We start from the raw sequence: 12,535 nt of genomic DNA on the forward strand, positions 1-12,535 counted from the left end.
AGATAGGCACATGTCTCTCCTGGACCACCGCCCTACCGTATAACGCCATCTCTCCATAGATAGGCCGTTGTTGTCTCAGAAGCTATGTCCTCATTTGTCAACCAAAAAAATTGCGTTTAAAGATTAATCACATTTAAATTTTATGATGTTATTAGTTGTAGAATGTCAAGAGGTTTCAACTATAGTGAAAATACTTTCTGTAAAAAAAAATCTATTTAAAATTGAATTTGTTTAAATTTATCCATGTTACTATACATGAAAGAATTACTTTTTCTGAGATGCATACTGAATGATTTATTATGTAAAGTATTTTGTTTTCCGTCCATTACATCATCATCACAGATACTTGATATAATCATATTACAAAATACAAATGACGATCAACCCATCGATCAATCTAGAAAAACGGCGAAATTGAAGAATGCTAAATTGATCAAAGGATAAACTTTTGGGCTTAAATAAAGTTTTGCTGAAAATATTTCGGGCTTATATAGGGCTGGCCCTATTAGACTACAACTTTTTTTTTTCTTCTTTGACAGTAAACGACGACGTCTCCCTTTTTTTCTTTCTTCGATCTCCTTCTGCCAAACACTCTCTTCTTCTTCTTCTTCAATCTTCTTTCTTCGATCTCTTCTTTTTCAAAATCTCTTCTTTGATTGTGAGAAGCCATAAGTAAAGGTTCGATTTCTCTCTATATGTCTTTCATCTTTCTCATTTTTATATTCTCATAGATTGATAGATTCTCTATCTTTGGAATCTGATTCATAGGATTGGGGTTTAATGGTTTTCGAAGAAATCTGGGTTAAAGTGTGTTCGTGTGTTCTCTAAATTTGATTCACTAAACGTGTGTTCGTGTGTTCTCTAAATTGAATTCTGTGTAGCTATGAACTTGTGAGTCGCTGTAAAATTGGATTTGAACTTGTGGGTCGATTCATGTTTTCTTTCACATTTGGGGAATCAGATTCTTCTTTTGGGTCTGTTTTTGTATGTTGAAGTGTCGATTTTCTATTAGTAGTTCATACATTCAGACATGTTATGTATGTGAAGTATCGAGTTTCAATTTGCTGAGGATTGCTTGAGAATTTGGCCTCTGTTGCTTCCGTTTATATCGGTGTTTTTGGGTTTCTATATCATTGATTCTGCAACACATTGAACAAGACCAGAGACTACATATAAATGTCTTTTTGGTTGGATATGTTTCTGTTTGAATTTGTATGTTTATAGTTTTGACTATAGACTGATCTTTATAGCTCACCAAGAAAAAACAATAAGGAAGGGACGAAATTTGTGTCAAGATAATTGCAGACGACTCTCCTCTGTCTCTCTTTTCATTAACAGCTTTTTAGTTTTGAAATATGGCTGGAACTTTGGTAAATTAGTTGTATATGTCTTTTTGGTCCAGAGTAGTATGATAGTGTGTATATGTTTACTCATTAGTGAGTCTGTGATTAAATTAGTTGACTGACCAATTAAATTCAACTTATTTGATGTCTTTTATACCGTACTTCTTGAATGAATCAGCTTTGACATTCTTTACAATTCCTTGTGTTTTGCCTTAAGTTTTGCACATAAATTATGCCTCATGATTTTGGTTGAAAATGCAGGTGATTGAAATCTATAATAGGAGCTGCCATTGTGTGTTGAATGGGTATCAAGTTCTTCTTCTAAGTGATCCAAATCCTGCTTCCGATTAGCTCAAATACTTGGTAATAATTTCTTCTCTTTTCGCAGTTTCTAAGTGACCCTTTTATACATTTCGCACTTTACATAATTCGTCTGCTTTCTCTTTACCTCACAGACACAAAGAGTTCCTGCAAAAAGAGCTCAAAGAGTTTCTCTTTACATAATCCGGTGATGTACTGTCTTTCTTTCCTGTATCAGTTCCAACTCTTTGGTAAGATTTTTCTCTTGATTTTTAGTTTGTTTCTGAAACAAATTAGGTTATGTGTCTGAGTTGGTTTCTAGGGAAAATCTATTTGCTTTATATGTTAAGTCATCATCATATATTCTTTTGCAGACACTTATGTCTGCACTGGATTTATTGATATTGAAGCTCCATAAGCACGAATTGATGATATTCCTGGCTTTGTTTATTGGAAATCGAGTTGGTTATGTTAACTTTAGGAGAGCTTGGATGCATTAGCACTGTGACTATCTCTGTAGTATAGTCTCTGTTTGAATCTGGAAGTTGAGTAGGTGAAATTATTTAGTTCAGCTATAGAAACAAAAATGAATTGTTGACATTGATAGTTGAGACTGTTACTACGGCACAAAGCACTGATTAGAGCCTGTCAATAGAAACTAGTTTGATTCTTGGGGTTGGTCCACCACGCTGGATCCTGACTCATACTGCATCTGTATTGCTACACTTGTACTCTTTTCGAGCTAGAATTGAAGCTGTTCTTAGGTTGAGTATTGAGTAGATGATAATTTAGAGAACTTGAGATGTATGATATGTCACTCTCATTGGCTTCAAAGTTGGAGCTGCCTACTTGAATTTGGGTGTTCCTTGTTTCAGTTAGTATTTGCAGTACGTTTCTTCTTCTTGAGTTAAGATTCTTGGATTGTTACTTCTCATGAATACTCTACTTGTGATTGAAATTGTTGTCTTTGTTGGCGTATAGTTTACTTGTATTTGCAGTTTTGGTTTTATCTTGTGGAGTCCTATATTGGGTTGATATGAACTTGTTGCTTATCTTTATGCATTTAAAAGTAAACCTTTTCTATCTGAAACCGCAGGTATTTCAAGTGTAGTGTCTGATCTTAACCATAGAACCTTCTTTGAATTGGCATGATCCATACATTGTGAAAAGTAAATTATGAAGATTTGTCAACTATCTGAAAATACAAACCAATGCTTAATTATTAAGATCCATAATGTTGATTGTTATTATGCTTTGGTTCTTATATAAAATTTTTTTCATGAAAATGGAAGTTTAAACAATGTGTTATAGGCACAACTATGGCCTAGTTGTGGATTTAACGAGTGCACTTACCTTTATCATTGCCGTTAAATTTGTTATTATATGAAAGAAAACTCAAAATAATAATGTCTTATACTAAACTGATAAAAAAACATTTGGTATGGGTTTGTGACAGAATGGATCAAATCCCTCATCGTTGATCACGCAGATAATGTTATGTATAATAGATTTTTCTTATTGGGCCTATATGGGCTTCTTCTTTATGTCTCATGAGCCCAAATAACATTGCATAACTTTTAAAACTTTCTTTTCTTCGTTTGCACAGATTAGGCAAATCGATTCTCTCAATGGCTCTTTCATTTCGAATTTCTTCGTCGTCTCCGTTAATCTGCAGAGCCACTCTCTCAAACGGCGACAACAGTCGTAACTACCACACGACTGATGCCGCTTTTATCCGACGCGCCGCCGATTTGTCCGAAATGTCCGCCGGACTTACTTCACCTCACCCTAATTTCGGCTGTGTAATCGCCACTTCTTCCGGTAAAGTCGCCGGAGAAGGATATCTATACGCTCAAGGTACTAAACCGGCGGAAGCGTTGGCTGTTGAAGCTGCCGGAGAGTTTTCTAGAGGCGCCACTGCTTATTTAAACATGGAGCCTGGTGATTGTCATGGTGACCACACTGCTGTATCTGCTCTTGTTCAGGTTTTTGCTTCTTTCTCTTAGATTTTTCTGTGAATAAGCCATAAGCCAATGATTGTGTGATATTAGGAAACAATTTGACCAAATTGAGATTGTATAGATTAGGCAGGAATTGAACGAGTTGTTGTTGGAATAAGGCATCCTTTGCAACATCTTAGAGGCTCTGCGATTCGTGAATTAAGAAGTCATGGTATCGAAGTTAATGTTCTTGGAGAAGACTTTGAGAGTAAAGTTCTTGAGGTATCTATGTCTTCTTACTCTTCAATTTGAAGTTAATTGTTAGGATTCTGTTAACTAAATGTTCAAGTTCTTATAGGATGCTCGGAAATCGTGTCTTCTTGTGAATGCTCCTTTGATTCATAGAGCTTGTTCTCGAGTTCCGTTCTCTGTTCTTAAGTATGCCATGACTCTTGATGGTAACTATTTCAACCTCCATTTCATATGTTTGTAGGATAGCTGTTTTAGCTAACGTTTTTTTTGTTTATTGATAGGTAAGATTGCAGCGAGTAGTGGACATGCAGCATGGATAAGTAGTAAACTCTCTAGAACCCGAGTGTTCGAGTTGCGAGGAGGAAGTGATGCTGTGATAGTTGGAGGAAACACAGTACGCCAAGATGGTAAATATTGTATCTTAAATCTCGCATCTTTACGGATGCTTACAACATATTGAATAGATATGTGAAAGTTGTGCAATTTTGTAACTGCAGATCCTCGATTGACTGCAAGACACGGACAGGGTCACACCCCTACACGAATTGTGATGACTCAGAGTCTTGATCTTCCTGAGAAAGCTAATCTATGGGATGTCTCGGAAGTATCTACCATAGTTGTTACCCAAAGGGGTGCAAGAAAGAGTTTCCAGAAATTGCTTGCGTCCAAGGGTGTTGAAGTTGTGGAGTTTGACATGTTGAATCCAAGAGAAGTTATGGAATATTTCCATCTCCGTGGATATCTTTCTATACTATGGGAGTGTGGGGGAACATTAGCTGCATCTGCTATATCATCCAGTGTCATCCACAAGGTACCCATTATACTATATCCATACTTATTTGTAGTCATCTTATGTTTTTGTCTGGCTAAACCTCATTTTCTTACACTTCTTTCTCTCAATGTAATTCATTTTTCAGGTTGTTGCTTTCGTTGCTCCAAAAATTATCGGTGGGAGTAAAGCACCTTCCCCTGTGGGTGACCTTGGGATGGTAGAGATGACACAAGCATTGAATTTAATTGATGTTTGTTATGAGCAGGTAATTTTTTTGCTTTATGAATTAACATTCACTGTGACAAGTTAACCATGTTACTGAATCTGGCCTCTTAGTTCCGTGGGTTTAATCTAAATCCTTGAACTACAGGTTGGTCCCGACATGCTTGTCAGCGGATTTCTTCAGCCCATACCAGACCTCTTACCTGTTATCCCATCAGAGGATGCAACTGTCGAGATTGACCCCAGTGTTGACCCCTTTGAACCTAGTATCATATTCTTCTACAAAACATGGGACCTCTATGGAAGTTTCTCAAATTTTTCTCCACATCCAATTCGAATGCCCTATGGCGAGGAGAATGATGATTACATGACCTGGTCCAGTGTGGAACATTACTATCAGGTACCACACAACAGTCCATGTAAAATGGTATCTTGCTCTTTCAAAAAAACATAATCTCTTGATCCTTCACCCAAAAACTTTAAAGGCAAACAAGTTTGTTGGGGTCGAAAATCCAAAGGCATATGATTGCGTTGAGAAAATTAGAACAGCTAGAAGTCCAGAGGAGGCAGCTCTGATAGGCAGATCAACACTGAGACAGAAACCTGAACTGGTATGAATAAAAGTTGAATTGTCCAGTTTCGAGCATCAAAGCAGTTTTCACTCGTTTGTTGATCTCTCGAGAATCGAGATCGTTATTCAGGGGATCAATAATACTGCATTCTCGCTTTAATGATTGTTTTAGGTTCGGAATGATTGGGAAGATGTGAAGATAGAAGTAATGTACAAGGCTTTAAAATGCAAGTTCTCAACTTATCCTCACTTGAAATCAATGTTGCTCTCGACAATTGGAACAGTTCTCGTGGAGGCTTCACCGCACGATCTATTCTGGGGAGGTGGCCGTGAAGGAGAAGGGCTTAACTATCTTGGTCGACTGCTTATGCAGCTTCGTTCTGAGTATCTGGGCGAATCCTCTGTTTCAGCTGAAAAGACTTCTTCGGCCTGATGGATGATGATAGTCTTTCATATTTATTCCAAAAAGTTATCAATAAAACTTTCAGTTTTCCTCAATTTTGACATTTACATTGTTGTAATTCTTTAACCTATATAACATTATTGTAAGTTTGTAACATTATGATAGTTTTCCTAGACCATTTGATTCACATTAACTCATACTGAGTATTTTAAATGGTAACGGTAGAGTTTTTATTTGCTTTGTTCGGTTTTAAAACCAATCCAACATATTCAAGAATCCAATTCGATTTGGTCCGGATCAGTGAAAATTCCAAGGCTTATAGGAACACCTTTCGTAAAGAAGACACTAGGTGGTCGCAACTTTTCGAGAAGAACAGACACTAGGTGGTCACGAAGACACTAGCTGGTGACAACGTCAGAAAATACTCAACATAAAAGTAAAACTCTTAAAAGAGTTACATAACACAAATATTAAAATATGTATCATATAATCATCATAGTAACATAAACAAGGATTGTTGTAAGAGTTTGCGTATGCTTGAAACTACAAGAGTAGAAACTGAGCTAAAAGCACATGGAAGGTTACTTTAACATTGGAAAAACACATCTTTCTTCTTCTTCCTTTCAAGTCACTTTTCCTCTTCTTTTCTTTCATTTTGACATTTCTTTCTTAATACTTTTTAAATATGTAATGGAATCAATTATAGACCTTTATATAGGTGTTTGATATTATATGATTTTATAATCATAGGTTGCTAAATAAGAATGTAAGTCATGATATCATATGAATACAATCCCAAGCAAAGACAACACACATCATCATGTTCTCCCCTCAATAACAATCACTTGCAAAGTACATACACACAAACTCAAAATAATAATTCTAGAAAACAATTATTAACTAATTTAATATACAAAACTAAATTCCCTTTAATTAGTTAAGACATCACACCAAGAAACTTCTCAATTCCCCATACAAACTCATACCCAAGAACTTCAAAAAAATGCTTAGAGGCATCTTTCACATTTGCCTCTTGGCCTCATTTCTTCTTCTACCGTTCTCCTCCGCCGTACATGATAGTGGCTTCACCGGTGGTACCGATGCTCCTCCTCCGTGGGACCATAATGTTTCCCCACCACCAGAAACCGCACCATCCCCAACCCCCACCTCGAGTCCCTCTACAACCTCACCGCCATCTCCTGGACCGGTGGCTGCGCCATCTCCGATCAACAACGGCTCTGTCTCCGGGGACATGACATGGTGGTGCAACAAGACTCCACACGCTGAGACATGCAATTACTACTTCCGGAAGAGCTCACAAAACAACATTAACCTACGACCACCAAGGTTCCGGTCCGAGTTCTTACGGATGCTGGTCAAGGTAGCACTTGACCAAGCCGTGATCACACACAGTCAAACCGTTAAGTTTGGACCGAGCTGCACCAACAACCAAAGGAAAGCCGCTTGGTCAGACTGCGTAAATCTCTTCCAAAACACGGTGGCTCAGCTGAACCGAACGCTCAAGGGACTTAACCCGGCGGCTTCGAGTGATGTCAAATGTACGGACTTCGACGCACAAACGTGGCTCAGCACGGCTCAGACCAACATCGAGACGTGCCGTTCCGGATCCGAGGATCTTAACGTCTCGGATTTCGTCATGCCGGTGATATCCAACAAGAACTTGTCGGATTTGATTGGAAACTGCTTGGCCGTCAATGGAGTTCTCATGAAGCAACATGATCATACGACTACTGGTACGTTCTATGAATATTATAATTACTTTGAGTCAAAGCAAAAAATTATCAAAATTACTTCAATTAATTAGATTCCTCATTTACGAATATGCATGCCAATTTGTTCAAATTAATCGTTTTCTGCTTATAAGTTGTCTCGTAATAAATTTATTTTGATACAACAATTATAAGTAAATTAAACTGTTACGTTTAACGTAATCTTTGTTCACACGTAATCAGATTAATCATGCATGAATACTAATTTACACCTTAGGCTATAAAATTTTATTTTCCTCCAAAATACACCTTTTTCATGTTAGACGGTATATTAATTTGAGCTGAATACGGTTAATATGTAACATGACTTTATCTAACACGGCCAAATTCCAATTTGTTTGGTTTGTCAAGCTAACCACAAAGAATACTTCCCAAGCTGGGTTTCAAGACATGAGAGACGATTACTCGTATCAGCCTCTTTAGCGAAATCGAGTCCCCACCTAGTGGTGGCACAAGACAGGTCCGGCCATTTCCGGTCGATCCAAGCTGCCATAAACTTCGCAGCGAGAAGGAGATTCAAGTCAAGATTTGTGATATATGTGAAGAAAGGTGTTTACCGAGAGAACATTGATGTCGGCAATGATAACCACAACATCATGCTCGTCGGAGATGGCGAGAGAAAAACAATCATCACAAGTGGCCGAAGCGTCCAGCATGGCTACACCACCTATAACTCTGCAACCGGCGGTTAAAACTCTATCTTAAAATCTTGGCTAAATCCAACTTTAAGACTTCTAATGGTACTAATAAGTCTTTTTTCCCAACTCTTTTGAAGGCTTTGGAGGCCAAAGGTTTGTAGCAAAAGACATGACATTCATCAACACGGCCGGGCCATTACGTGGGCAAGCTGTTGCGGTTCGATCATCCTCTGACCTCTCTGTTTTCTACCGTGTCGGTATCCATGGATTCCAAGACACCCTCTACATCCATTCACAACGCCAGTTCTTTAGGGAATGTTATATCTCAGGCACCATCGACTTCATCTTCGGAAATGCAGCTGTTGTCTTCCAGAACTGCATGATTCTCGTCCGGCGCCCTCTTCATGGCCAAGCCAACATCATAACAGCTCAAGGTCGTGGTGACCCTTTTCAGAACACAGGAATAACAATCCATAGCTCAAGGATAATTGCAGCTTCTGATTTGAAGCCTGTGATCCGAGCTTACAAGACCTATTTAGGCCGACCGTGGCAAGCTTATTCACGCGTCACAATCATGAAGACCTATATAGATAACTCGATCAGCCCCTTGGGATGGTCTCCTTGGTTAAGAGGATCCAATTTTGCTCTTAATACAGTTTTCTATGGAGAGTATAAAAATTTTGGACCGGGGTCTTCCACAAGATGGCGGGTCCGGTGGAAAGGATTCCACGCCATAACGAGCACCGCGGTTGCTTCTCGGTTTACGGTTGGAAGCCTTATAGCCGGCGGTTCATGGTTGCCAGCCACTGGCGTGCCTTTCAAGTCAGGGTTGTGAGGAGAGTCAGCATGTCCTATATTAAAGACTAAACAATGTGTAATGTGTGTATGTGATCCTTGTTTTATTTATTACTGATTTATTTATCACCTTTTTATATTGTTTTCAACAAACAAACAAAAAAATCATTCTAATTATAGAGACAGTGGTACATATCTGGTATACTATACACTTGGTCCTCCTTGAAATCTGAAACAGAAGCTTTGATCAATGTTACAAAATTTTCACTGAATGTTAGTGGACTACAAGAAAATAGTTTGAAAATTGGTAAAGAGTAAAGGAAAACATATTCAAAGGATTAGACTTGTAACTGGTGTACTCTAGATTCTAGTTATGTTTCGAAGCCTAATTAGGTTTCTATGAATTTTCTTAGGGCGACAATCATCATGGTTTGAGAAGATTAGTTATCATTCATCTCCAAATGGTTGATAAATTCATGTGGCAACTTGGAAGAGTAAATTCAATTCTTTTCCTATTTGTTGTGAACATCTACACCAAAAAACTACACAGTCAAAGTCAGGTGATACGTAATACGTTTACCATCTTCTCTACACATAAGATATGGTGAAGCAATCAACTAAACATGGTTAATTTTCATTCAAAAAAAAAAAAAAAAAAAAAACTAGACATGGTTGAAGAAACCTAAAAATCAAACCAAAAAATATTGAATGTGCATCCTTACTACCTTAAGATATATTTTCGAGATTATGCTCTGCTTTTGTTTTATCAATTAGAAATCTTAAGGTTATTAAAGAAGGATTATACTCAGAATTAGTAACAATGAAAAACTGCAAATAATCTATATATATTTTCTTGGGAAAGAATGAAAGTTTGATTAACCAAAAATAAATAAAAAGAATACAACTTAGAGTCTTTAAGTAGAGTGAAAACGAAACAAATAATCATTTAAGTAGGGGTAAGGAAATATTTATCCTCCTCCATGATATCACCAATATAACCAACTAAACTCATCACACACCCAACTAAACCAATTAAACCGAAACAAACCAATGCCCTAAAACCAACACAACCCTTCTCTTTCACTTCACTAACCATCACATCTTCCTTAACCGTCGCCACCGCCGGAATCGTAACCTCTCCCTTCTCCGATGATGATGACGCTTCTTGGAACAATGGCCACTGCTCAGCCTCTACTTCTTCCTCCTTCTCTTCTTCTTCTTCTGCTTTACACTCGATTAGACAAGATTCGACCAAAGAGTAATCCTCACCGGTTTTACCGTTGATAATACAAGCATTAGTTTCCAAACTTTCCATTTCCGGTTTGATCAATAAACCATTACCATGACCGGGCAATTGGTTGGTGATAAAAGCCTCCATTTCGAATAACCTCTCTGCCATGCAACGCAGTTTATACAACTCTTCAATGTCTTCTTCTCCTTCCACATCCTTTGGCCGGGACGATGTCTCAGCCGTTAGAAGGGTCTTCGCGAATGTGATTCCGAGTTGCATTTTTCGAACATTGGGATCATTATAGTCAAAAGTGATTACTTCAAGAAGAGACTCGAGTTCTTCAAGTTTCTTCTCCAACACTGAGTTGATCTTTGCCTTCATTCTCTTGATCCCAATAATGTTTTTTTTTTTTTTTCTCTTCGTCGTATTTTACAATGTCGAAACAGTGTAATACAAAAACTTCTAATGTAGTGGGTTGCGACGGTTATCATGTTCATGAATGTGTCTTTTCGTGCACACGTTCATATACGTTACCTAAAAATGTGTTCCATTGGATGTTTTTTTTTAATAGATTTTCTCCTTAACCTTTTTCCTCTCTTCTAGATTTTTTATAATTAATTAGAATAAATAGATGCTCAAAAAGAGAAAGCATAGATTAAAAGAAAGTTTTGCAAGGGAAAAATAGGATAAAAATACCAATTGAGAAATCTAAATATACTAAATCAGCAGTCACTTTTCCAATAACTGATGCATTTAGTGATTGACACATCAGTTTATTACTATTTTTTTATTCTTTCATTTTCACGCAGGATTTTTATGTGTCGTTTTTAGTTAACTTTGTTTCTTTCTCAAACGATTTTCTCTTTCATCCCCACGATCTCCACATCTCCACTTTCTCTCTTCCAAAAACTCCATGACTACTGTGTAAAATCTCAAAGATGGGTTTCTCAACATCATTAATCGATTACTCAGAAATCAGGTACTTTGTTCATCTCAATGAACCAATTTCTTTTTTCTTCCTGACAAAGACGAAACGCACCCTAAGAGCTCTATCTTGCATTAGGGAAATCGTATTCGTGAATAAATCCCCTTTGTTAACCATCTTCTATTTCTGTTTGTAATTTTGTTTTATATATATAGAATTCTCCATAGATCCGAAAATCATATATCCTTCTTCTAGATTTCTATGGCTTTTTTTTTTTTTTTTTTTCTTTGTTTCTGCTTTATTTGACTGAATTCGATTTCTCTCATACATCTCCTTTTTTCCATAGGATTATTCTTTAATACAATCAATGCCTATGATTCTCCGTCTCACAAACACTCAAGGAACAACGACAAATTTTGGCTTCTCATCTAAACAGTTGCCTTAAAACAAGGGTGAGTTTAATATCTTAATCGAAGCTCAAGTGTTTTTTTAATGGTAAATTAATTCTCATACTTTTTACTATTCTTCTTTCATCTCTTATTTTACTTCTTTATATCTGCAATTTCTTTTTTGTATTAAACCGCAATTGTATTTTCACGCAAGATTTTTGTATTAATACAAATACTTCAATTTTAAAGTCATCTCTTATTTTACTTCTTTATATCTGCAATATCTTTGATATTGTTTCAAAGGCAGCGTCTGCGTCATGTAGTTACTTACTTGTGCATATTTTACATTTTTTTTTAGACTTCCAAGCTTTGGGTGTCAACGAATGTTTGTAAACTGAATTACTAATGATGAGAAGAAAAACACATTACAATTGGTTGGAGCTAATGATGAAATAAGCGGACATGTATATACCCAGCATAATTTTCGTACTTATACTCTCTTATATTTCTAAACTCTTGATTTGTTAGTTACTGTCTATCGCAATTGATTCTTTGGGTAGAAAAGTTGTACCTTCTTTATATATTTTTCTTAATCTTTGTATATTCTTCAGTCAATGATAATAAATTTGTTGTATATTTATGCTATCTGCTTTATTTTAAAAATCTTAGTTAAGAGTTGTAGCAGATATAATTTAAAACAATGTTGTCCCTGCATAGCAGGGCCAAATGCTAGTCAGTTAGTATATTTCAAAAGTTAATATCATTTTCTTGTACTTAACAAAATTTATTTTGTTCCATAATGAATGTTCTGTCCAATTTTGTTTTTAAAACATTTTATGTTTTGTTTTTTTAATACTTCCCATCGGTTTGATATTTGAGGCCCAAGTATGTGGCGTTTGAATTAATGGCTTCTCTAGTCCATTATGAAATTAAGGTCACAACTCATTTTTTAAGAACAATTTCC

The 12,535-nt window shown here is 36.6% G+C and overlaps 3 protein-coding genes, 1 long non-coding RNA gene and 1 other non-coding gene across 6 annotated transcripts; 2 read left to right on the forward strand and 3 right to left on the reverse strand.

Moving 5' to 3' along the window:
• Nucleotides 1-516: 516 nt before the first annotated feature.
• Nucleotides 517-6,043, forward strand: PHS1 (cytidine/deoxycytidylate deaminase family protein). Of its 2 annotated transcripts, none has more exons than NM_001203097.2 (12): nt 517-678; nt 1,605-1,706; nt 1,799-1,894; nt 3,250-3,628; nt 3,731-3,865; nt 3,942-4,041; nt 4,117-4,242; nt 4,333-4,646; nt 4,753-4,872; nt 4,978-5,229; nt 5,315-5,440; nt 5,573-6,043. In NM_001203097.2, the coding sequence occupies exons 4-12, from the start codon at nt 3,272-3,274 to the stop codon at nt 5,831-5,833; spliced, it is 1,791 nt and encodes a 596-aa protein (NP_001190026.1). In that variant the 5' UTR covers nt 517-678; nt 1,605-1,706; nt 1,799-1,894; nt 3,250-3,271; the 3' UTR covers nt 5,834-6,043. The 2 variants fall into 2 exon arrangements, with proteins under 2 accessions (NP_001190026.1, NP_190323.1); NM_114607.3 differs by having other exon boundaries at nt 4,978-5,134; nt 5,211-5,440; nt 5,573-5,984.
• Nucleotides 1,079-1,321, reverse strand: AT3G07745. The gene has a single exon (NR_141349.1). It is a non-coding gene; the product is annotated as an other RNA (long non-coding RNA).
• Nucleotides 6,044-6,687: 644 nt separating the features above from the next.
• Nucleotides 6,688-9,296, forward strand: AT3G47400 (Plant invertase/pectin methylesterase inhibitor superfamily). Its single transcript, NM_114608.3, has 3 exons — nt 6,688-7,557; nt 7,945-8,280; nt 8,369-9,296. Exons 1-3 carry the CDS (start codon nt 6,807-6,809, stop codon nt 9,064-9,066), a joined length of 1,785 nt encoding a protein of 594 aa, NP_190324.1. The 5' UTR covers nt 6,688-6,806; the 3' UTR covers nt 9,067-9,296.
• A 594-nt stretch (nt 9,297-9,890) lies between these two features.
• AT3G47410 (uncharacterized protein) lies at nt 9,891-10,695 on the reverse strand. The gene has a single exon (NM_114609.2). It carries the CDS (start codon nt 10,636-10,638, stop codon nt 9,973-9,975), a length of 666 nt encoding a protein of 221 aa, NP_190325.1. The 5' UTR covers nt 10,639-10,695; the 3' UTR covers nt 9,891-9,972.
• A 428-nt stretch (nt 10,696-11,123) lies between these two features.
• MIR8167b lies at nt 11,124-11,198 on the reverse strand. The gene has a single exon (NR_141350.1). It is a non-coding gene; the product is annotated as a microRNA ath-MIR8167b precursor (primary transcript).
• Between the last annotated feature and the right edge of the window lie 1,337 nt (nt 11,199-12,535).

Source organism: Arabidopsis thaliana, chromosome 3, assembly GCF_000001735.4.
Source record: "Arabidopsis thaliana chromosome 3, partial sequence".
NCBI classification, from domain to species: Eukaryota; Viridiplantae; Streptophyta; class Magnoliopsida; order Brassicales; family Brassicaceae; genus Arabidopsis; species Arabidopsis thaliana.

What these genes read in the sequence shown, in the direction of transcription:
- PHS1 (NM_114607.3), top strand. Translation starts at nt 3,272, where the DNA reads ATGGCTCTTTCATTTCGAATTTCTTCGTCGTCTCCGTTAATCTGCAGA. An exon ending in GTATGCCATGACTCTTGATG is followed by an intron (nt 4,042 to 4,116) that starts GTAACTATTTCA and finishes GTTTATTGATAG; the next exon opens with GTAAGATTGCAGCGAGTAGT. An exon ending in AACATGGGACCTCTATGGAA is followed by an intron (nt 5,135 to 5,210) that starts GTTTCTCAAATT and finishes GACCTGGTCCAG; the next exon opens with TGTGGAACATTACTATCAGG.
- AT3G47400 (NM_114608.3), top strand. Translation starts at nt 6,807, where the DNA reads ATGCTTAGAGGCATCTTTCACATTTGCCTCTTGGCCTCATTTCTTCTT. An exon ending in ACATGATCATACGACTACTG is followed by an intron (nt 7,558 to 7,944) that starts GTACGTTCTATG and finishes TGGTTTGTCAAG; the next exon opens with CTAACCACAAAGAATACTTC. An exon ending in CTATAACTCTGCAACCGGCG is followed by an intron (nt 8,281 to 8,368) that starts GTTAAAACTCTA and finishes ACTCTTTTGAAG; the next exon opens with GCTTTGGAGGCCAAAGGTTT.
- AT3G47410 (NM_114609.2), bottom strand. Translation starts at nt 10,638, where the DNA reads ATGAAGGCAAAGATCAACTCAGTGTTGGAGAAGAAACTTGAAGAACTC.